This window comes from Labrus mixtus, chromosome 1 (genome assembly GCF_963584025.1).
Source record: "Labrus mixtus chromosome 1, fLabMix1.1, whole genome shotgun sequence".
Lineage (NCBI taxonomy): Eukaryota > Metazoa > Chordata > Actinopteri > Labriformes > Labridae > Labrus > Labrus mixtus.
The window spans coordinates 17,877,108-17,899,752 of NC_083612.1; the positions used below are offsets into that span (position 1 = coordinate 17,877,108).

The 22,645-nt window shown below is 37.8% G+C and overlaps 1 protein-coding gene across 2 annotated transcripts in view; it reads right to left on the reverse strand.

The window, feature by feature from the left end:
• gpc6a (glypican 6a) overlaps positions 1-22,645 on the reverse strand; it is a 142,109-nt gene that overhangs the window by 58,569 nt on the left and 60,895 nt on the right. For both annotated transcript variants that reach the window (XM_061036039.1, XM_061036030.1), the window contains exon 3: positions 14,954-15,345. In XM_061036039.1, the coding sequence (XP_060892022.1) occupies positions 14,954-15,345 (392 nt within the window). The remainder of the gene's footprint in view (positions 1-14,953; positions 15,346-22,645) is intronic.

The window sequence follows — 22,645 nt, forward strand, 5'->3', positions numbered from 1 at the left end:
ACACACACATTTATAATGAATAATTAAGATCATCCATATTGTCCTTGAAAGGAAGCTTTAAGGACAATATGTGATAACTGTTTTACAATATTTGTAAATAATTATTCATTTTTTACATGAAGATTTCTAAAAATGATAATTGAGACTAATTATTAACAGACTTGAACATTCCTGTTGATGTACGATCTGCTGACACTGTCTCTGTTTTTAAATCCAGACTTAAGACACATTTTTACACACTTGTCTTTTTGTCTGATAACTTATTTCATCTGTTTTACGTATTACAGCCTTGTTGTGCAATCATGTGATCTAAGCTTATTTTGTCATGCTTACTTGATAATAATCATTTTTTTGTAACTTCATGTTTTGTCCTTCATGGATTGTGTTGTTTATGTTGAAAGCACTTTGTGCCTCTGGCATGAAAAGTGCTATATAAATAAAATTATTATTATTATTATTATTACTGTGTTGTCACACATTATCTCTTTCCATTAGCAGATATAACGATGTATTATAAACCTTATAGTTAATGTAAAATGTAATGCTAATAACAAATACTTGTAGTGTTGCCAATTTATACATTTTTAATGGCTTCATATATTTACAAGAGTTATGTAGCAACCTTCATGTTCCCGTCACTGTCATTATACTACATACATGCACCAGTCTTTAATTTCGACATGTTCTTGTTCCCAGGCAGTCCAGGAGGGAGTAGAGAAAAATAATGAGGAAAAGCAGAGAAATGGAGAAAGAACTGACTGGGGAGAAATCCAAAGACGTTGCCAAAGACACAGAGAAACAAACAGAGAGAAAATTGAGAGACAGACACGGATGAAACAGACGGAGAGAAAACCGGACAAGACACTTGCAGACAAACAGAAGGAATGGGCAGGTGCTCTCGCCATATTTGGACAAAAATCAGAACCAAACACTTGCCAATCACAATATTTGCTTTGCAGAAAACTGCCTCTTATTTCCCACTGAATATTTAACTCACAAATTCAAACTATTTATTGTCTATAATGATGCATTTCCTTTTCTGTATGTGTCATATTCTACCGAAAGGTTTAGAAATTAACCTCAAATTTTATTTTGACCCTTTTTTCTATTAGTTAACTTTCTTTTTTGTGTCCAGCTGTCTTCTGGCAGCCATACAAATGTACGCTTAAGATATCAGCGTGGTCATTCTGTGGCTGCACAATATTGTCCATATATATATAAAAAAAATCTGTGCCACACATAAATTCCTGCGTCCAATCTGACTGCCTCGTACAATTCACCAGTCTACAGTAACTGAGAGAAGGATGAGACAGATTTTAGATTGGATTTCAGCTTCCAGTCGCATCCTCATGCATCTCCAACCATCTCTCTCTCTTTCCCCTCCCTCCTCAATGACTCAAACTCCACAGATTAAATATAACATTTCCCTATCAAGCTATTTGAGTCATTTTATTTCACAGGATCATTTGCATAGAAATATATTTGCTGCAGTGACAGGAGAGAGAGAGAGAGAGAGAGAGAGAGAGAGAGCCTTTTGTTTTCTATGCTGGTTCATGCCCAACCAGTCGCTGTACCTGGGCAGGGACATTAAATACACTTTAAAGCACAGTCATTAAACAAAGAGCTAGATGATAGGATACCTGCAGAATAAATCAGTTACATAAATGTGCTGTTGCACTGCTATAGTAGAAATATTTGCAGTAAAACAAACTAACCTCAAGACAATATACTTTACTGTATCATCCACTTAACATTGGAAAACATGCAAATGTCATTTTTTACAAGTACAATCAAACACAATTTCTTGATTGATTAAAATACAGTCGGGACTTTATTACCAAGCTATATGATAATTTGATGTTACCTTATTTGGATGGAATATAAAAGGTATATGTAATGAAAATTGCAAACAGAGAGAAGAACTGCTTCAAATGTCAATTAATGCAGTTAGCAAAGTATGAGCAAATAAGTAATACTGTATTAAACATGATGTTTAAAAAACATAACAAGATAAGAAGTGTTTTATGAACAGCTCAGACAATGTCCAATGACTTCCTGTTTAAATTCAGGCCGTTTGGATCCTAAATCACTGACAAATGGGTATAATATCAAACTGTGTGTGTAGTGGGTGCTACTTTGTTAGACATTTTCCAGCTTGAACATTTATTTAAAGTACAGCATTTATTCACGACAATATAAATAATAAAAAAAATTGGGGATGGGGCACTGGTGGTGGCCTAGTGGTTAGTTTGAGTTCAGAGGCTGCAGTTTGGTTTGAAACCCGACCTGCGGCTCCTTTCTTTGCCACATGTCATTCCCCACTCTCTCTCTCTCTCTCCACGATATCCGACTCTATCCACTGCCATATGTCTCTAATAAAGTCATAATAGCCCCAAAAAATATTTTTAAAAAACTGTTGGGATTACTCTGTTTCATTATTCTGTTAATTCAGTTCAACTTGGCTCAGTTTCGACACAGCAGTTTATTTGTGAGACATAAAAAAAAAACTGGGGAGCTGTTTTGAACATCTTCACTCTGTAGCATCAGTGTGGCTCGTTAGTGGCAACCAGAGAAATCTCTCACATGCTGCAAGTAGTGTTTAAAGCTGCCCCTGAGCTTTGTGAGCCTTTACAAAATTTGCATTAAAATGTCGCCTCCTAACACAATTATCCAACAGGAGTTTTTTTTTATTTTTTTTATTTTTTTTTTGACATGACTGCTGTGAGTGTGCCCAGCAGTCGCCTGGTGCCCTGGATGAAGGGTAATCTGATAATCTTGTTAGCACTTATTTACAGTCGAGTAGATGGAGTATTTCACAGCAGGCGGAGGGTGGGACTGAAAGGCGAGATGCCACGGATCCAGAGTGAGATTAAAACACTAATCTAGTCATCTGATGTTTAAGTGCTGTGTGATAACACCACCTGCACGAGCATGTGCTTGTGTGCCAGTCGGGGTGTGAGGTTTATCCCTGCGCTGGAGTCAGAACTCAGATCATTGACTTAAATGAAAATAGAAATGCTACAATTTTAATTTCTCCACTACATTAAAAAATACAAATTCTAATTTTGATGGAAAAATATCAGTACTGCAATGGTGTTATGGAAAATAAAAAAAGATCAAACATACTTGTATAATTGCTCATAATGCAGAAAAATAAACCATTATGTTTCATTTTCAATTAAAGTTATTTAAATCATAATTTTGGCTTTTCTTTTTGTTAGAGTAGCTTTGAATTTGTGCAGTTGATAGAGGTTTTTTTTAAGGAGGTGTTCGCACATCTCATAAAGTAGGTGTGTAGGGCGACAAACTATTGTCAAGAGTGTTGAACACACTTGAGAAAGGTGCAGAGGGACTGGAACGTTGGGATTTTTCTTTAACAAATTGGTGATACTTAGCAAGAGTAGTGTGCGGGATTTTTTATTTTCAAGCTGTTGATAAAGATGAAGCCAATTTAGATTTTCTATACAGTGCTGTGTTGATTCTACTCATATAATAGTCTTTTCATACAGTTTGTATAATACATCTTTAAATAACTGAAGCTTTTAAGTAATTAAAGAGGAGTAAAAACTGCATTATTATCCTCTGAATTTCAGAAGTATAGAAACTTTTTTGAATAGAATAACCATTATAATAGCTGAGTAAAAGTGATACGTTGTATTCAATCTTTCATAGACAAAAGGGGAGTGTGCTGTGAGGGACAGAGAGTATTCTGTATTTATAGAAGCCTACTCATTAGCTGGCTTCATCAAAGGAGCCGTTTGAGGGTTTGGCCAGCTGTTCAGCTCTGAAGTGAGCATTAACCTTATTTAAGATCAAACAGGAATAATTATAATTGCATTGAGCCTGATCAATAATAAAGAACGGCATTTTTAAGTTCCTCCCATTACTACTCCAACAGGAAGGAGCCTTTACGCTCAGCTGGAAATGAATACCTGATCAGACACATCCAATAACCACATCATTATAACAAAGCCACTAGGTTTGATATCATAACAAGAGGTAACTCTTAACGACACTCTTGGAAGACATCACCTTGTCTAGCCGACGGGGTGTTGTTATGCACATATGGCGTGAACTCCCTTTAGGGGGTAACAAAGGGGGGAAGAGCACGGATGGTAGAAATTGCTTTGTGCCAAAAAGTAATGAAGTTGTGAGAAATGACAGTGACTTTGCGAGCTACCAAGGCCAATCAAGGGGAACACAAGTGGGACAGTGAGCATGCTGCCAACAAAAAAAAAAAAACCTCTCAATAGTTCTGTCATAATCATTGTGACAGGCTGCGTTTCTTCGCACTGATTGGACAAGGATGTAAGACTGCATTGCTGCCCCAGTGTCCCTACTCAATTCCACAGCCATTAGTGTCAATAGCAATATGAATGATCTGTCAGTGTGCAAATCAGACCACCATCTGCTTCCAGGAGAAACATGTGCTCGGTCGACAGCACACGCCTGTGTAAAAAAACTTCACTTAACGCCTCTTATTTCTTCTTGATCAAAGATTACATTAGAGGTTGTTGCAATAAATATCTTAAAATAAAACTGCAGGTTAGAGAAAATACAAAACATACACAGGAACAACATGCTCACAAGAGGTAATGGTGAACCATGACAAACTAACCTTCTGCTGCACTGACTATAGGAAGCTAATTCTTTTGAACGCATACCCTCAAAAAACAAATGGGTAAAATAGGACAAAATAGAGTTAAAATGAGAGACTAAAACAATTGTTTGCCTTTTTTAGATTTTCAAGAAAAGCTCATCAAGCATAATTGCAGATTATTACAGTTAGAGGATTGCACACTTCCTTGGCCCTGGCACTGATGGAAGCACGGGCACGCAAGGTGGACATTTAGTGTAATTGATTCCTGACTTCCAACATTGAGAATTATGTATGTTTCTGACCAAAATGATTCAAAATAAGCGACAAAGTCAGTAAAGTTGAGAGCATGTTCTCTGTGTTGCGCTCCGATGTGCGGACACAGACTCGATGGCGCATCTTTTTTTGTAGTCTGCCTGTAAGCACTCTTTATGATCACCTAAAGCCACCATCGCACCATGTCTGATTGATTATAGAAGGCAGACTCAAAGGGCAGGACAAACACCTAGCTGTAGGAGTGTCATCAACCTGGGGGAGGAGTTACTGCCCTTTGTGATGTCATGAAGGGTAATTCTCCAAACAGCCTGTTCGAGCACACGGGCAAAAGAAGGAGATGATGGATGGCAAGGGACACGTATTAGTGTTAAAAAAAACATGGAAATGTGCATTTTGCATAATATGTGAACTTGAACAAAACCAGGCAATATCTTAACTGCTCATATTAATCCATTTGGAAGGTGCAAACAAATGTTATTATTTAAGTAGGTATTCACATTCACTCTGATGCCATTTGTTTGCGTTTGCTTTTCAAATGTATATAATGTCTATATATTTAGCTATTTATGTGTACCTAAGGTATACACTACTGTGTGCTCTGATTTGCCCTTAATATGTGAAATGTTCTTCTGGTATTTGGAAACCAGCACTGTGTGTTTCAGTCCAGCTGAATGGCACATTTGTGTATCTTTTGGCGTTGCACAGTTTGCTTTAACAGCATCACGAAGATCCTCACAAATAGATGAAGATGCCCACATATATTTGCTCTTGTAAACCGCAAACATGCCAATACACAAGTACATTTAGAGGCTGAGAGTGGCTTTACGATAAGCAACTGTGTAAACTTGAGATGAATACAGTAAGAAATCCTCTCGGTACATAGCGGCACAGATTGAGCTGGATATGACAGTGTGTGCACTAAAGTTGTCATTGATAATAAAACACGGTCTGCAGCACATTCACTAATCATGTCTCCTTTCTGTTCTGCTCTGTGAACTTTACAGTCTCCCTACACTCAGCATGTTAAATGTACGATGGAGCCAAAGGCAATTCCAGAGAGGCCCCACTAAAATCAGTTGCTGTCAAATCAATGAATGTCTCCGACTGACAGAATAATCCACATGTGAGCAGCTGTGCATTCATGACACAACACGGTGGTGCTCTGCAGGCCTCTGTGACCCACACAAGTCAGCTCAAGTGTCTGTCTTAGGCGAGGCATGGGATCTACCGCTGATCTACCTCGACACATACCAGGTTATGTAGCATGTCTGGAGCAGCGGTTGGGATTGTTTCTTTAATTCACCAAGACAAGTGCGAACACGTTAAAAGCAGAAACCACGTTTCTTGACGGCCAAGCATGGTGTTCGTCTCTTGTGGGTACCAGACCTGCACTCACTACATTGTTATCCATCTGCCACTGTGCCTCCTGGATTAAAACACGGCACTCACCCTGTGTACGTCTGGAGGTCTGCAGCCCTGCCTGAATGTCATGGCCAAACAGGCCTCCTGTGGCTGCCAAGAAACCTCTGGACAAATGTCACAACACCGGTGCTGACAACCTCCTCTAAGTGCTTGTTAAATAAAGATGTGGTGCCATACACTTCTCAAGTCAAGGTGCAAAAAAGTGCTCATAAGATGTGATCTGGGTTGGCACAGTCCACAGATGTGACATATTTTCAATAGCTGTTAGATAAGATGGATGCATAAGGGTAGTCTTGAGTGGAGGGATGGATATTTTCCCTATTTTTTTTGTCAATTTTCTTCCCTATTGTACTTTGTTCTAAATGCCCTCCCACTCAGAATCCCGCAGAAACAGTCTGTCTCCATTATATTTTCAAAATTGGATAGCATAGACTGTAAAAAGGCGTATACAGTACATTTCTTTATTATCCTTTCATATTGTGTCCTTGTGTTTCAGACCGCATGCTGTCTTTCATGTCTTCCAACATTCTGCAGTTCACCGCAGATCAAAATCTTTTAATTAAAAAGGACATCTTTGGTGCAGCACATTTCCCGATGACGTGCCAACCTTTTTGAGCCAGTTGCCATCTGCCATCACAGCACTGTGGCTGAGGCCTTATCCCCAGCAAGCTGTGAGAGCTGCGAGCCAGCGAGCGAGAGAACGAGAGAGAGAGAGAGAGAGAGGAGACAGACAGAGGGAGAGATGAGGGGAGACAAGTTTGTGCCGTGCATCTGTAGTGAGTGAGTGGGCCACAGCTGAGAAACATGGACGGAGCTGACTCTCTCATGGAGGAGGTCACTTCATCTGCCCCGAGGAGAACCTGCTGTGAAAATGTTCTAGTCCACAATCTGCTTATGCAACGTATTCATCACAATTGAAGAAACTGAAAGACATAAACGTCGGCTGAATCAAGTATAGGACACTCTACCTTCTCCATTCTTTGTTTGGATGAAAACTATGTGTTTCTCTGTCCATGTTTAATCAGTTTAGGTTTGCTTCTAAATGGGTTCATGGTGTATCAGATATAATTAATAAAAAAAAACAGAAATGAACAAATGCAAGAATATTTTGGAAATTATTGAACAAGAGTCCAAAATCCCAGAATATTATATAAAATCAGAAAACAGCATTAGACAAAACTGGAAATAAATTATACTCCTTGGCATTTTTATTCAAACTGACTGAGCAGATTTCAGGTTTACTATGATTAAAAACAAAATAGGAGGGAAAAGTCTTGATCATGTGTTTCACACTTCTGTTCAAACAGAATGTTAAGACTGTGAAGATAACAACTAGAAGATTAAAGCCAATAAATTATTGGAAGACATTTCAAACTTAATAAATGTACTCTCTCTCTCTCTCTCTCTATATATATATATATATATATATTTATCATTACAACTACTAGCTGCCATAGTGTAGTGCTTAATTTATTCATCAATAAAAGACTCAGCTACTGTATTTCCTTCATGAGCTGTGTGATTTCAAAGGGAGGCTATAAGTAGAAATGTACACACAGATTCTGAATGCAAACTGATCACAAGTTTGATATTGTAAAGTGTGATGCGTATATGATTCAGCTGCGATGAAATGAAACGAGATAACTGACTTAGTTTTGACATTTAGAGGACAGGAAACAAAAAGATATCATGGGAATAAAAAAACAAATTAGTACAAAATCAAAAGAAACATTTATTATGCTTATTTTAGTTTAAAATCAAAGTTTAAGCTATTTAATCAAAACTAGAATACGATACATATATAATATGTACATACTGTGTAGATTTGAAGCTGTAAAAATGTACTCTTTTTTTGACTATTTTCTGCACTGATGTGGAGGTCCTCAGTCCTTATGATTAGCTCTCTATTTGTTGTTGCTGTTTGTACTCCAGTTGTTATGTTGGTGTTTGGATTCTTTATTATTATTTCCATCTTTGTTGGGACATTTGGGAGATTTTTTAAATATTATGTTTGTCAGCTCTACTGTCATTGAATGATTTATTGAAATCAGTAAACATGTTGTGCAGTCATTCTCTCTTATCAGAAAATCATTCAGTGAAATATACAGTATATCATTTTAAATTCTAGGAGCTCTCATTTGAACATAATCTATCAAATTGTAATACCCAGAAATCAGCATCCAAATAATGTCTTAACCTTCCATACAAGCTGGCATCACTTTAGCTCATGTATTTCTCTGTAAACTAAATGTAATGGTTCAGGGTGAGGCTGTAGTCTGAGCTTGTACTGGGGAGTAGTGAATGCACTTGATGTTTGGCCTTGACAGTTGAGTGGGCTATACTGATAAATGGCAATGAGTGTAAGAAAGCGGAAAACAAAGTTGCTGAGAAATCCTATAGAAAGCACACAGACCTGATGGTGATATTACTCACATGTCAGCGAGTCTGTAATCTGGCAGAGCATTAATCTAAGGTAAATGTTGTGTAAAGATTAGGAATTGCCTCGGAGCTTAATGTTAAATTATCTGACAGTTCATGGTAGGAAATGAGTGCATAATGAGATCAACATGACAGCATAAGCCATCAGGGAAAAACAAATCCCTCAGTACAAAGTACCTTCCCTCCTTCCATCATCACGGCAGCTAAATACGCAGCACGGGGCGATCCCAGCCTCCCGTGCGTCTGCAGAGTGAGTGATAAGTGCTCTAAATGCCCGAACTTTAAACCTTTGAAAAGGGCCAAATCCCTGCAATCTTCTCTGAGCGGCTCTTAATGTGCTTGGACTGTGTTTTAAGTACCCCCAGGATAAAACTCTTAATGGTCATCATAAACTGTAATCCAAAGAGATTCTGCTCTTAATCCAGGATCGTGGTCCAGGAAACTGTTCAGAGCAAGTCGAGTGAAATCCCATTTCATGGAGCGATATCTCTCCTGTTCTGACTTCCCCTGCATGCAGAGCTAGTGTGTGAGCAGTAATTATGCACGCTTCCTCATCATCATCAGAGAGTCATCCTGTGTGGAAGCAACATGGAAAATTGAACAGACGGATGTTTGAAAGGAGCCATTTCATTGAAAATGGCATGTTTTGTCATGTTAAACACTCAGGCTTTATGAATTTCTCGACTGAATTGGTTATTTGACTTGAAGACTTAACAGCTGCTAGTTAGAAACATTTAACAGGGGCCGTGTGCAAACTACAAGCAACTCCTTATTTTACTAAATCAATATACTGTTCTAAAAATATAGCTTTACAAAAAGTTGTGAGGCCTTGTAAATCCTACTCCAGCAACGCCTCACAGATAAACTATCAAAGACCTTTGGCACAAACAAGAAAGTGATTTTTTAACTATACTTCACAAATATTGTCTGAATCTTGTGTTCTCCTGATCCAAAAACTAGCTCAGAGTCACCAAAAGTCTTCATGCTTTGGTTTATTTGTGTATAAACATAGTGACAGAATAAGAACAGAACTATGGGTGACACTACAGTCAATCATTTACACCTTGATTAACAGCAAAGCAAATGTACATGTTTATGCTGCTTTACAGCTTTAATTCCTTTAAACAATGTAGTTCTTCTCACTACACTTATCCAATGTACAAGCTGTTTAAGCATCAGTCGATGTCTTTGCTATGATAAAAGCCACCCGAGAAGTAAATAAAAGCAGCAGCAGCAGCCAAAGGTCAAGACAGTAGGTCAAAGTATAGTCCAATAAAGCCAACAAAGATATTTCAGTCTGAACTTTAAGTTGCCTTGTACGAAGTAGCGACTGGGAAAAATGTACATTTAAAGTTCAGTGCCAGCTGAGAGGGACTCTGTGTGTGAGGGAAGATTCTGTAAAGGCTCGATCCTTTTCCCCATTCCAAGGTGAGGGATGAGTTCTCTTACTTGTCTGAACCATATTTATGGTTCAGACAAGATCCTCATATGGAATCAAATGCTTGTTCTCAATTTCTAAGCATTAAAAATTCAATCGAAAAGCAGGTTAGGTCAGTGGAGAAGATTTAAGGTATTAATAGAGTAGATTAATCAAAGAGATGAATAAGGTTGACCATTGGTAGAGTCTGTATTAATTGGGTACAGTATATGTTGAAGGAAATAGCATTATTATGAATGCTTACATCTTTTCTTGTCACATATTTATTATATGTATTATTATTATTATTATTATTATTATTATTAGTTATTATATTATATTATATTTATTATATTTGGCACCCCCAAATATTAAAACAATTTCAAACAGAGAAAAGCAGCAGATCTTCACAACGGACATACATAGGTTTGGTAATGTATTAAAAACAATAATGCTCTAAATAAAAATGTTCAAGTGGACGAGCAAGCTTATTGGTCAGCCACAACTTAACAAATTAGATCTTTAGCCCTTCCAGCTGTAGCTTCAGGCCGGCTCTACTGTCCTTTACTGTTCTCATCCATCAATCTATGAGTTTCAGCTTCTTCACACTGGCTGTCGTTTTGATGCTCCTAACACTCTGTCCAAACAACATGCTTCATCGACAAAATCAGCCTGACTCTATTGTTTCCTGTTTGAGTGTCCTAACAGCCCACAAGCGATGCTGCACCAAGTAGCTCAACACAAAGCACCATTTTTACACGATGCCCTGTTTCAATGTTCCACTAGGAAGGAGGAGGTCCTACTGACTGTTCCTACCATTGTGTCCTAAGTATCTGAATGTTGGATATCATGTCACATCCTGCAGCATTGAGTCAATAGCTCACAATACAAAGCACCACACTGCTGTCCACCATCAGTACAAAAGTACCAGATGTCATAGGCTACTGTTTGCAAAGGCACACAGAAACACACACTGCAGAGAAAGAATATTTACTGGATGCAGTGTGGACATTGAGCACATGATGCTGCAGGATGCGACACAATATTGAACACCCACATGCTCTAAGGGGAGGAAAAACCGCTACTTCACAAAGCTAGTGCAAGACAATGCATTATACTTGTTGAGGGATATTTTAAACTTCTTAGTGGGTGTCCCTGAAAGCACTTTATTGTGACTTTATTGAATCCATCATGTTTGTTTTATGTATTTTAAAGATTGTTGTTAATGTAGTTTGTTTGAGATTCCCTCAAATTGCTGCTTGGTGTTCTTTTAATCTTTGGAATTCTGAATCTCCCTAGGCACGACAAATGTATCTTTCTGGGTGCTGATAAATATACTTGTACCTTGAACCGTGAATTATTTGAGAATTAGTTTCAAAGTGCATTTAACCATTTTCTACATATTTGATTATTTGACTCATTATCACAGCTCTACATTGAACAGGCAGTCAGCATGAATAATTATACATTATTTTTAAGACGTATTTGACATGTAATGTTTTGATTTTGGATGTCCTTTTTCTGAAGTAAAATATTAATCGCAGAACTTTTAATAGAAATTCAGTATTTTGTTTTGCTTTTCTGATATTTTAACTGCATTCCCTGTAAAGCTCACAGTGCTTTACCTTCGTGACAGATGGTTCATGGAGAGAGACTTTACAGGAAGGACTTTTGTAAGAAGTATTTGATTTGCTAAAACTATTCAAATTCCTGAATGACCGTACTCAGCAAAACATTGATTTTGAAAATAAAGTAACTGCAGCCGTAGCACTACACAAATGCTGAATTCTTCCTTAAAAGCAAATAAATCTTCAGCACTTGTAGACATCAAATTGAACAGAAATTGCCTTGTGTATAGTGTTGTGCTTACACCTCAGAAGAGAGAAATTGGACTGCCCTCAAAGTGTGTGTTGTAAGGAGATGCAAGTGGCTTTTTGTCGCTGACAGCAGCAGGTACTGAGGGTGAGTCTGAGGTCAAGGTGATTTGTCATGTCAGGCAACTTTTCACCTTGAGTTGTGGGTTGTTTAGCGGCCTGACAGCCTTCAGCAATGCCACACTGTTTCCTGGCTTCCCTTCATAATTGATGAGGAAGCCGGGAATACGGGATTTGATCCAGCGTGAGGGTGCCTTTTAGGTCCCGGAACAGATGTACAGAGGTGCTCGTTTAAACTCTTCATCAGAAATAGTTTTACCACTGTCGACTTGAGGAAGGCTGGAGGAGGAAGGCAAACTATAAAACTCAATAATAAACTCTTTACAATGACTGACTCTTCAGAGATGATTGAAGGCAGCAGGGGAACAGCAGGGCGGATGCAGCATTTCAATATTACACACTGCACAATGCAAATTCCTACAGGCCCAAACAATACTATGAGTACAGTGAGTACAGCAGGAGGAGGGTATTATATCCAGCTGATGGTCAGTTTCAGAGACGACAAATATAAGGACTTCAATCTTTTGCATGAAGCCTTTTTCTTGCTTTCTAAAATGATTCAATTTCAAGTCTGTGTTTTTACATATGCTATCTGCATTACACAGTTTGTACATTAGCAGAGCGGAAACTTACTTCCAAACAACACAAGTTTTAAATTAACTGAAGTACTGACTAATTACCTTCAAAATAAGGAGGTTACAGTCTTACAGTTCTAGTTGAATCACATGTTTGTTTATAATAAAATATCAGTGATAGTTATTTAATGTCAAGGACAGTATATAAATTATAGAGCCTTGGATCACTATAAAAATGATCTTATGGCACTTTAAGTACATAACCTGGCTTGACTATGCCTTTAATAGTTTTACAGTTTCCCAACTATTCTCACTAATGGTAACCATGAACAAGCACTTAGCTTTTACAGAAGTGGACTGAAGATGAGGGGTATCTTGTTCATCTGATTAAACAAATTCAACACAATCAAATAACTCTGTTTCAAGAGTTTCTTTTTGATCTTGATGGAATGATTTTGTTCTGCAACCACCTGAGAACAGATCAATGAAGATATGCAAATATTACATAAAACGTTGGAAGTAGAGAGTGGGAGATTACACGCAGCAAAGGACAGAGGTCAGATTCCAGCTCATGGCTGCCAAAACAAGGATTATAGCCTCCATAGGGCTCGCTATGGCTATCCAGCGCCCCTGAACATCAGATTGATTAAACATGAAGAGCAAAAGGGAAATCTCAGTTGAATTCTGTTGTTTTTAACAGAGATGTTTGAAATGAGGTGGGAAAAGGAAAAGTTGTACATAAAAAGATTTACGTACAACTACAAATAAAATGTATTTTCTAATGTGAAGACATATCTACAGCTGGTCAGACAAAGGTACAATTTTGTTTAAATAACTCATTTCTATGTACAATGCTTGACTTTTCACACCTTGGGTTAACACACCGTGTATCAAACTTGATGTAATATGCCAAGTTTAATGTACATACTGTAACTCTGGCATTTTTTTTTTAATCTCTCGAGAAAGTTTCAGAACTATTTCATAAAGTTTAGCTCTGCGATGTACCACCAACAGCAACCAGCTGGGGTTATATAATTGATCCTGTTCAGACGTCAATGAAAAAGTGTTGCATAACTTTCTGTATTAAACATGGAATCAGTAAACATATCCACTAAGCCTTTAAAATCACATCACTAATCTCAAGTGTTTGATGATGCTCAAAAACATATTTATTCCTCAGTGTATTTAACCAATTACTCAAGCTAAAACACACACAAAAAACAGCACAGGAAAACAAAAACCATTAAGAGCATCACATTATCTATGGGCTCGGAAAATGTCACTAATCTTCCTGTAACACACTGTCAAAAACAAAATCACTAAATTATAAATAGACACTCTAAAAACAAAACCACATTAGAAATCTGGGTGGGGGGGGGAGCTTTAATCTTTACTCTTTTGCCAAGCTTTGCTCTCAGCAGGTGACTGGACTGAAATATGGAAGAAATGTTGTTTACTGTGTACTAAATACTCCAGCAGTCACATGTAAAAGTGTCTCAAAAACTGGCCTCACTCGCCGAGATCAAGTGCATCTTAAAAACAAGATCCTCATCTGGAATCAAATGCTTGTTCTCAATTTCTAAGCATTAAAAATTCAATCAAAAAGCAGGTTTTTAAGTCAGTGGAGAAGATTTAAGGTATTAATAGAGTAGATTAATCAAAGAGATGAATAAGGTTGACCATTGGTAGAGTCTGTATTAATTGGGTACAGTATATGTTTCAGGAAATAGCATTATTATGAATGCTTACGTCTTTTCTTGTCACTGTTTCTCCTGTTGAGAGTCAATGGAAAAATTCAATAACATAGACTAGAACAGTGGTTCTCAACTTGTGGGTCGGCACCCAAAAGTGGGTCGCAGGACCTTTTTCAGTGCGTCATGATTTTCCCTGGAAAAAAATTCCATCAAAAAGACTAAGCACTTCTTAAACAATTCTTTTTTTTTTTGTTCTAAATTTCGTTATTTCACATGTTTTGTTAAACTGAGGTTCAAACTTCACTAATTTTTATGAAGGAGTTGTTGGTGGGTCCTGAGGCTGGACCAGTTGAGAACCACTGGAATAGAATAGTTAATGACTCCAGGAAAAGAAGACAAATGTTGTACAATAAAACACATTTCATTGCAGGCAGTTCAAATCATACATACAGGCTCCATTATTAATTTCACTCTGTTTCATAGTCAGTTATAAACTCTTCACATGAGCTTTAACAGAGAAATACAGTGGCACAGGCTCATGTAACGGCTCGGAAACACAACAGAAATCAAACCAGCTGCATGAAGAATATTAAGCTCACCTTGGCAACCCTGTTGGCGACCTCCCGACCCACCATGAGCCCCTGCACAAACGTCCGTGCTGCGATGAAAGCCCGGGTGACCTGGGCCTTCAGTTTCCTGGGCACATCTCCAAAAGGCTTTAGCTGATCCGCGTATTTACTGACACACTCCAGGTAGTCGTCTGTGAAGTGGTACTGCGAGTTGAGCAGCTGGAACATGCGCTCCAACAGCCGGGACCAGAAGTCATTCAGCATCTCTTCCAGGTTAACGTTACCGCCAGTGTAGTAGCGCTTTAGCTCAGTGAACAGGTCCTGGAACACCTCTGAGTTCTGCATGTACAGCTTCCCGTACGTCCGCGTGAACATACTGTTCAGAGACTTCTCAGAATTGTCCAGCAGCTCCAAGAAAAACTCTAGAAAGATGATCAAAGGGGAGAAAAGACAAACAGCTAGGTCATTATGCATATATTTACAGTATCTGACATCTATTCAGACAAAAGAGCAAAGTATAATCCAGTCTGAGTAGTGTTCATGTTCCTTAATGTTTCATATCCAGGCTCCGTCTGTGAATACAACGTATAGTAGTCCACAAAAGGTACTTGATTATGTGGTGAGAGTTGCTCCAAAGCATTAAAAATTCAAAAGCAGAAAAATAATGGGCCACAAGGACTATGAATGATTAATGCAAAGGTTCTGATTGCATACTGTAACAAAATATTCTGAAGTTTTAGACACAGACACTAGTATACAGAATCGTCTTACACCCAGAAATATTCCCAGACGCATTTGTTTCTCATTGTTACACTTTATTTGTCCACAGAGGAGTTGGCCTCTAACTGGATCTACTGTTACATTAAGCTTTAAGATACCACATTTACACCAAACCCCAGTGACATTGTCATTCAAAAACAAAACTTTGTTACAAATGTCTGATGATTAAATTGTCAGGCTTATCTCTTGATAAGGACAATAAAGTATTGTGCAGAAAGTTGTTTTTTTTTCAAGAGGATGAAACAGTTTCACTTGTGGGTGCAGTGTCTACGCTTCAGTGGTTAGGGTTAGGGGTAGGGTGAGCTTTTCCCCATGAGACAGTTGACTGACACTTGAGAGCTGACATTTCCAGGAGACATGCTGTCAACTTCTGTTCTGCTGACTGTGGAAAGTCTGACTGTAAAGCTTCTGAATGTATATATTGTGTATTGGGACAGATCCCTTACATCAAGGCCTCCTGAGTCATCACAGCACACCCAGTGTTGTGTTGGTCCCACTTTGCGTTCGCCATCTTTGATTCATCTGAGAGTGGTGACGGCAACTGAGCAGACTGTGTGCTACGTTTCAACTTCACACAGCAGAGACTAACAAATGGAGCAGCTTAGTGAGCATCATAAAAGCAATTGAAACCATGAAGTTGCACAGAAAGTCTGTCCACAAGATGATTCATTGTGGCAGCATTTAAGTGACCACCAACAGAGCTATTAGACCAACCATATTAACCAACCTGTACCTGCAGTGCTGGTTGGAATCAAACATTTATATGGAGAACATTTAATGTAGGAGATGCTTTAACTGCAATAAATAAAAAAAAATCAGATTACTTTGCAATTTTAAGTAATGTCAATATGGTTTGAGATTGCTTAACCGCCCGTTCAAGGCCAGATCCCAGTTTAGGAAAATGCCCAGGCAAAGAAAGTAGCTTTCTAGCCTACATATGTTGTTATGGGTGGAAACATCAATAATGTGAGTTACGTAAGAACACAAAATAAGCACCAAAATATATTCATACAGAATTCCGAGCAAAAGTATATTTCAACCCTAGTTCCACTTTTACTATTTGTTGTTTTATGTTCTAAATTAAATAAAACAGAGGCATCAAGATTCACAAGTGCAACACATCTTCAATGCAAATTCAAGTTTAATTGCTATTATATTATCGTTCTTTTGTCATCTGCTCAAGGGGCATTTCATCCATGTGAGAACCGGATCTCTAGAGCATTCATTCAGCCAACAAAGGGAGAGAAAATAAGGAAAAGAAAGCAGCAGCAGCATTTGCTTGGGAGTCTCACTGAAGCCTTGCTAATAGGATCCCATGTTACTGGGTGCACAGGCGTAAATGTTGGGAAGATCATAACACGTCTCTCCATGCACAAATGTCAAATATTCCTCCGCCCTTCTTTTCAAAGGAATGTGCTGCAGACATTTCACACGTCACGCCTGCTAATAAACCAAATGGGGACTAAGCTCCGGGCTGCTTGACATTTCTTTGCATTGTTAATGACAGCAGTCCCACCCTTGCATAGTGGTCATATCCTCTTCTAATAAAACATTTCTCTTCTGCTAAAGTAAGACTAAACCAGCATGAGAAATCAGCCCAGTCTGTTCAGTGAGGGCTGAGCTGTATGCAATCAATTAATAATAAGTAAGAAGCAGTAGTTGTCTAAATCAGGGAAGCATTTTCAACTTCGATTCAGATGGCTTGGAGGTCTTTGAAATACTTTAAGTCAGATTAACAATAGGGCTGATTGATGTAAGATTTTTGGGGCCAATATCAATATTAGAAAGATAAAGAATTTGATACCGATATATCGGCCGATATCTTTCTTTGATCTATCTTCAATCTGAAGAGATAGACCTAGATATACACTTTTTTACGTTTATCCCTCAAATGCAGTTATCAAACAATTGTGGAAAAGATATATAATGAAGACAAGATGGTCACTCAACTGGAAACTAACTGCCCATATACGCACATCACCGCTTGACATCACTTGATATGCTAGTATGGGCCGGTATTATCGGCTGGCCGATTAATCGGTCAGGCTGTAATTAACAACATCAGAGGTGCTGAAAACTGATGCATAGAAATATTTCATAATGAATGAAAAAAACAGACAAAAAAAAAGTTTAGTTTTTCTTAACATCCACCATGTTTAATGTGTTCACTATTACAGCTAACCAAAAGCAAAATAAATAAATAAATAAAACCTAGTTAAGGACTGATTCATAAGCTGATCAAGAACCCATTCATTCTACTGATTTTAAAAACAAATTAATAAAATTGAGACAAATTGCATGCTCTCACACATTACACTCATTCTGCATCACTCAGTTTTATCAAACCAGGTTTTGTAACGGTTTTAGATTTTGATGACGAGGATTATGTTCATTAAATATGTAAAGAGGGATAATACAAACGGTTGTACTGCAGCTAGGATGAAGAGACAAACTCAATTTGGCACAGTATGACATCACCGTTACCACCGTTGTGAACCTGCATGTTTGTCTACTTTGAAAGGTGATCAGGATTTCATGTGGGAGCTCCCTGCAAACTGAAATAATATAAATATATAAGTTCTGCTTATCCTCGTGTTCTGCATGCTAATGTTACCAGAGCCTCTGAGATTGTGGGGAGTTACAGTTTAACTGCTTTCCACCAGCTTTATATTCTTCACCTTTTTATCTGATTTTTGTAGCATCTTGTTTGGCTCATTGCTTTGTATAGAATAAAGACACCATGTACACTTGTGAAACAGAAGGCAAATCAGTCCCAAGTCTCTCATTCTACTTTCTGTTGCAGTCGAGCGACCTGACATTACACCTACTTTTGTTTAAATACTGAGAGCCTGCAGGGCCTTTTTCATTCCATTTTTCCAATTAGACTCAAATCAAGGACAAGTAAGCCCCTGAGTATTGCATAGGCTATAATATATCTGTGTTACCATTTAAATAGCTCTCAGGATGAGTAATACATGTCATAAAAACACAATTTTACTCATTTCATTTACTCTGAATCAGTGTGAAAAGACCTCAGAATGAGACTGATGTGTTTTCTTCTACACTTGTCTCTACATGTTTTATGGAGTATAGTTGAAGGCAAATCTTTTTTATTTTTGCTGAGCTCTTTAGGTAATGTAACATTGTAGGGTCCATAGATATGAATCTTAATCATCACATTATAATCTTACAATTTTTTCAATTACAGTAATGCCATACAGCCATGTTTGGAGGAAAAAAGATCTTAACAAATGAATTAACAAATTGACCCGAGTGACCCTGGACTACATTCAATAAATGGCTTTTATCATTTCTTTTCAAGGAGGCATATACAGCATGGGCTTCCACAACGTTCAGGTTTCAATAGACGACTAACATAACGCTGTAGCTCTCTCATTTGGTCCCTGATTTTCTGATCTAAAATATGTTTCATGACTGAACTCTCTGGTCTTTATGGACTCTCCTGGAATATGTCATAATTAGGACTGTTTTTAATTACTTTTTACAGACAGTGATTCAACTCACAAGGTAACATTCCAGTTGCTAATGATGACATCTTTTTTTATAACAGCTAATTTAAGTTCAAATCAGTTCAAGCAAATGACCAACGTTTAAAGCTGCATAATCCAAACCCAAGAGTTCTTGAATTAAATTCTTCTGAAATATTCATCAATCTTCTCTTGCGTAACTGCTGTGTTATTTTCTGTGATTTCAAGGCCGATTACCTAGAAAACAGAGTGTGCAGAGAGTTTCAGATAGCAGCTTCAGCCTGCCAACACATGAAGAGTGGATTGCTTTCTGCTGTCCAAAATACATATTTGGCTGTGGAGTTACCATTGTGTGTTATTGACCTTGGATATGAGTCAGCTGTCGGGCCTTCAGGGTGTTAATACTTGGACACTATTGATGCTTGTGAGTGTGTGCTCCCTGACACAAAACATTTAGGAATCATCCAAATCTCTCAAGTAATCAAGGTTGTACAAATCCAAACAAGGTTTTAAAAGAGATCTAGATGCACCCAGAAAAGTGTGAAACACAAGCCAACACACTTCAGTTTCACAGTTTCACAAGAACTTCAGTTTCAGGGTTAAACTAACTTTGCTGAAAAAAACAACATTTAAATAAGGGCATGTATATAGCCTGTGCCTAAAAATGTTTAATAAAAAGGCTTCCTACAGGTACGCTGCTAATTAAACATAACTTATGGTCATTGTCATTAAAATTAATAATTTGCCATAAAAGGTGTTTAGCAAGAAAAAAGCTGAGCAGGCAAAAATATCCCATGAGTCATTACGAGTACAAAATGTGTGGAAAGTGAACACACCATTAGTGGCAGACAGTTAAAATAGAGGTTGGACTTTGCAGTTTACGTATTGCATACAAAAAAAAAATAAACTCTGTTCGTTCCCTTGAAGTAACTCTGGGCATGAAGAATCCATTTTCTCTGAGAGCAGTGTTCCTTTGAAATCTGGCCTAATTACTGTAAATAATTACTATGATTAATAAAGGTGACCTTTCTGTTTCTGGGATAATAACAATACCCAGAGAAAAAAAAATGCATTGACACATTAATTTTACTTCACACCATTTGAAACTCAAAAGCTAATTCTTCACAGGCTCAAACAATAGAATCTGTAATTCTTAGTGTGGTTAATTCAGACTTAATTTCAATTAATGGTGCGACAGCCTTGAATGACTGGAGGGTGCTTATTGTACAAAGCTGAGCATGGAGATGATTACATTTTAGATTTTAGCATGCTAATGTAATGCATTGAGAGAGGAGTCAAAGAGACAAAACACTGTCAGTGTCAATAGTTTCTGCTGCTCAGAGGAGTTTTGAGCTGGTTATGAAACAGGCAGAAATTATGACTGATGAGCAACAAAAGCAAACGAGACAATCAACATTTTTGTGAGTTTTTTGTTATTGTTTAAAGCCCGCAACCGCTGCCTACATACAAGGAAAAGATTGTACGACAGAAAGGGAACCTATTGACTGTTCAGAGAAAGCGGGATGAGATTTATTGTCAGAAAACATTAAACAGGACAAATCAGTAGAGATAAGAGATACTTCTTTGTCCACAGGCTTCACCAAAGTCGACACAAATCCAAAGTTCGTTACAGGAGCTTTCAAAAACAAAAAAATACCAATACATGAATAACACCCAGCTTCATTTACATATAGAGAAACATGTAAAATATGTCCTACACATAATCTAGAATCAGATTCATAAGTGTACCTGAAATATTAACATATGAACTATTGTTAAAATATGAACACACTGTCAGCGCTTACATGCTGTCCCATTAAGGCATATATCTGGGGCTCTTATCATATATCCAAATATATATGTTTATATAAATTGACCACAGCTGTGTTTTACAGCTTGTAGCCAGCAGCACATTCAACTCATAGATATATATTTTTTCAAAGTAAGACATTTTTATAACAGCCTTACTCAAGTGAGTGCGCCACTTCAGCTGCATGTTAACAGCTAAGAACCAATATAACTTTGTCCAATGGAGTATGATGGGAAAAAAATAGTGGTTGTAATTTGCAGGAACTGCTGCTGTTTCTTGTGCTGATTTTCCCAAACTCAAAGAGTAGTAAGTTCTTGAAACATGTAACCGAGAGGGGGCAATTTAGCTATATAATGGCTTTAATATCTGATTATCGAGTGAAGGGACTGCCATGACTTTTTGTGCAAACATTCATTGTCCCCAGAGGCTGTGCTGCAATAACTGTCGATCCTCTGAACTTTTGTTTGGCTTCATCATCACCATGTGAATTTCCAAATGTTCTTTTATATAATACCAACCAATAATCAAATTTGACTAATCTTACACCATTCCTATCAATCTTACAGTAGTAGTGCTTTGTAAAAGAAGTAATTAGCAGACATTACCTTTCGCAGGGTAAATACATGATGCTAGCCTGATGACGTCACCATTAAACTCAAACACCACATGGCCTATGTACAACACAAAGAGCTGCTAGCACTTGATGGAGTTAGGGTCAGGTTATACCTTGACAGGACTCATTTTCACACTATGACTTCCGAAAAAAAAACGCCTGACTGGAAGGCTATGTGAAAGGGGGTCATTATATAGAGGGGGAGAGGTCATGCTGGCCGCTGGTCATGTAATAAGAAGCTCTCTTTTACAAGAATAAAATGTGAAGTAAGAAAAGTTCAAATCAGGGTTCTTTTCAAACGTCCTCACATGAGGTGACTGACTGCATCAAGTAGGCACCAATGGGGGAACAAGTGACTTCAGAGAAGTATAATTTCATAATTTCATCAAAGCTATTCAACCACCTTACACATACTCTGAAGGAGGAGTATTTGCTCAGTAATTTGAGTGTTATTGCATGGCCATGAACAGTCTTTACATTTCACTGCACATCTGTATGAGCATGTGACAAATAAAAAAATCTTGAATCTTGCTCACATTGAATGTGACTATTAAAACCTTGATTATATTTAATGTGGACAAACACATTGACAGTTAAGTTAGCTTTGATGTCGGGGTGAAGACAGCGCGGTAGTGGCATCTGTCAAGTCTTTACATTTAGTGTGACATCACGGCCAAGTGATGTTACTACTGCTGAAGAAAGTGACGGTCTACAAAAAAATATTTCTCTGTTATTGTCTGAACCTGATGGTTAGCTTTGGTGTTTGAGATTGATGATAACATAACTCATACCACACATAATATGTTCCAGTAGCCTTTCCCAAGAATATCAGTCTTATAAAATGTCTCAAATGCTCAGATTGTTATTTGTTTGTCCATCCCATCCTGATTTGCATCTGTTTCTGTGAAATAAAACTGCAGTTAAGTTCAAGATTTTTTATTGTTATTTATTTAATGCATGATGTTTATTGTGTGTACTACCCTCAATGACACCCCTCCCCATGCATGTTAGAACAAGGCTGGAGTACCCAT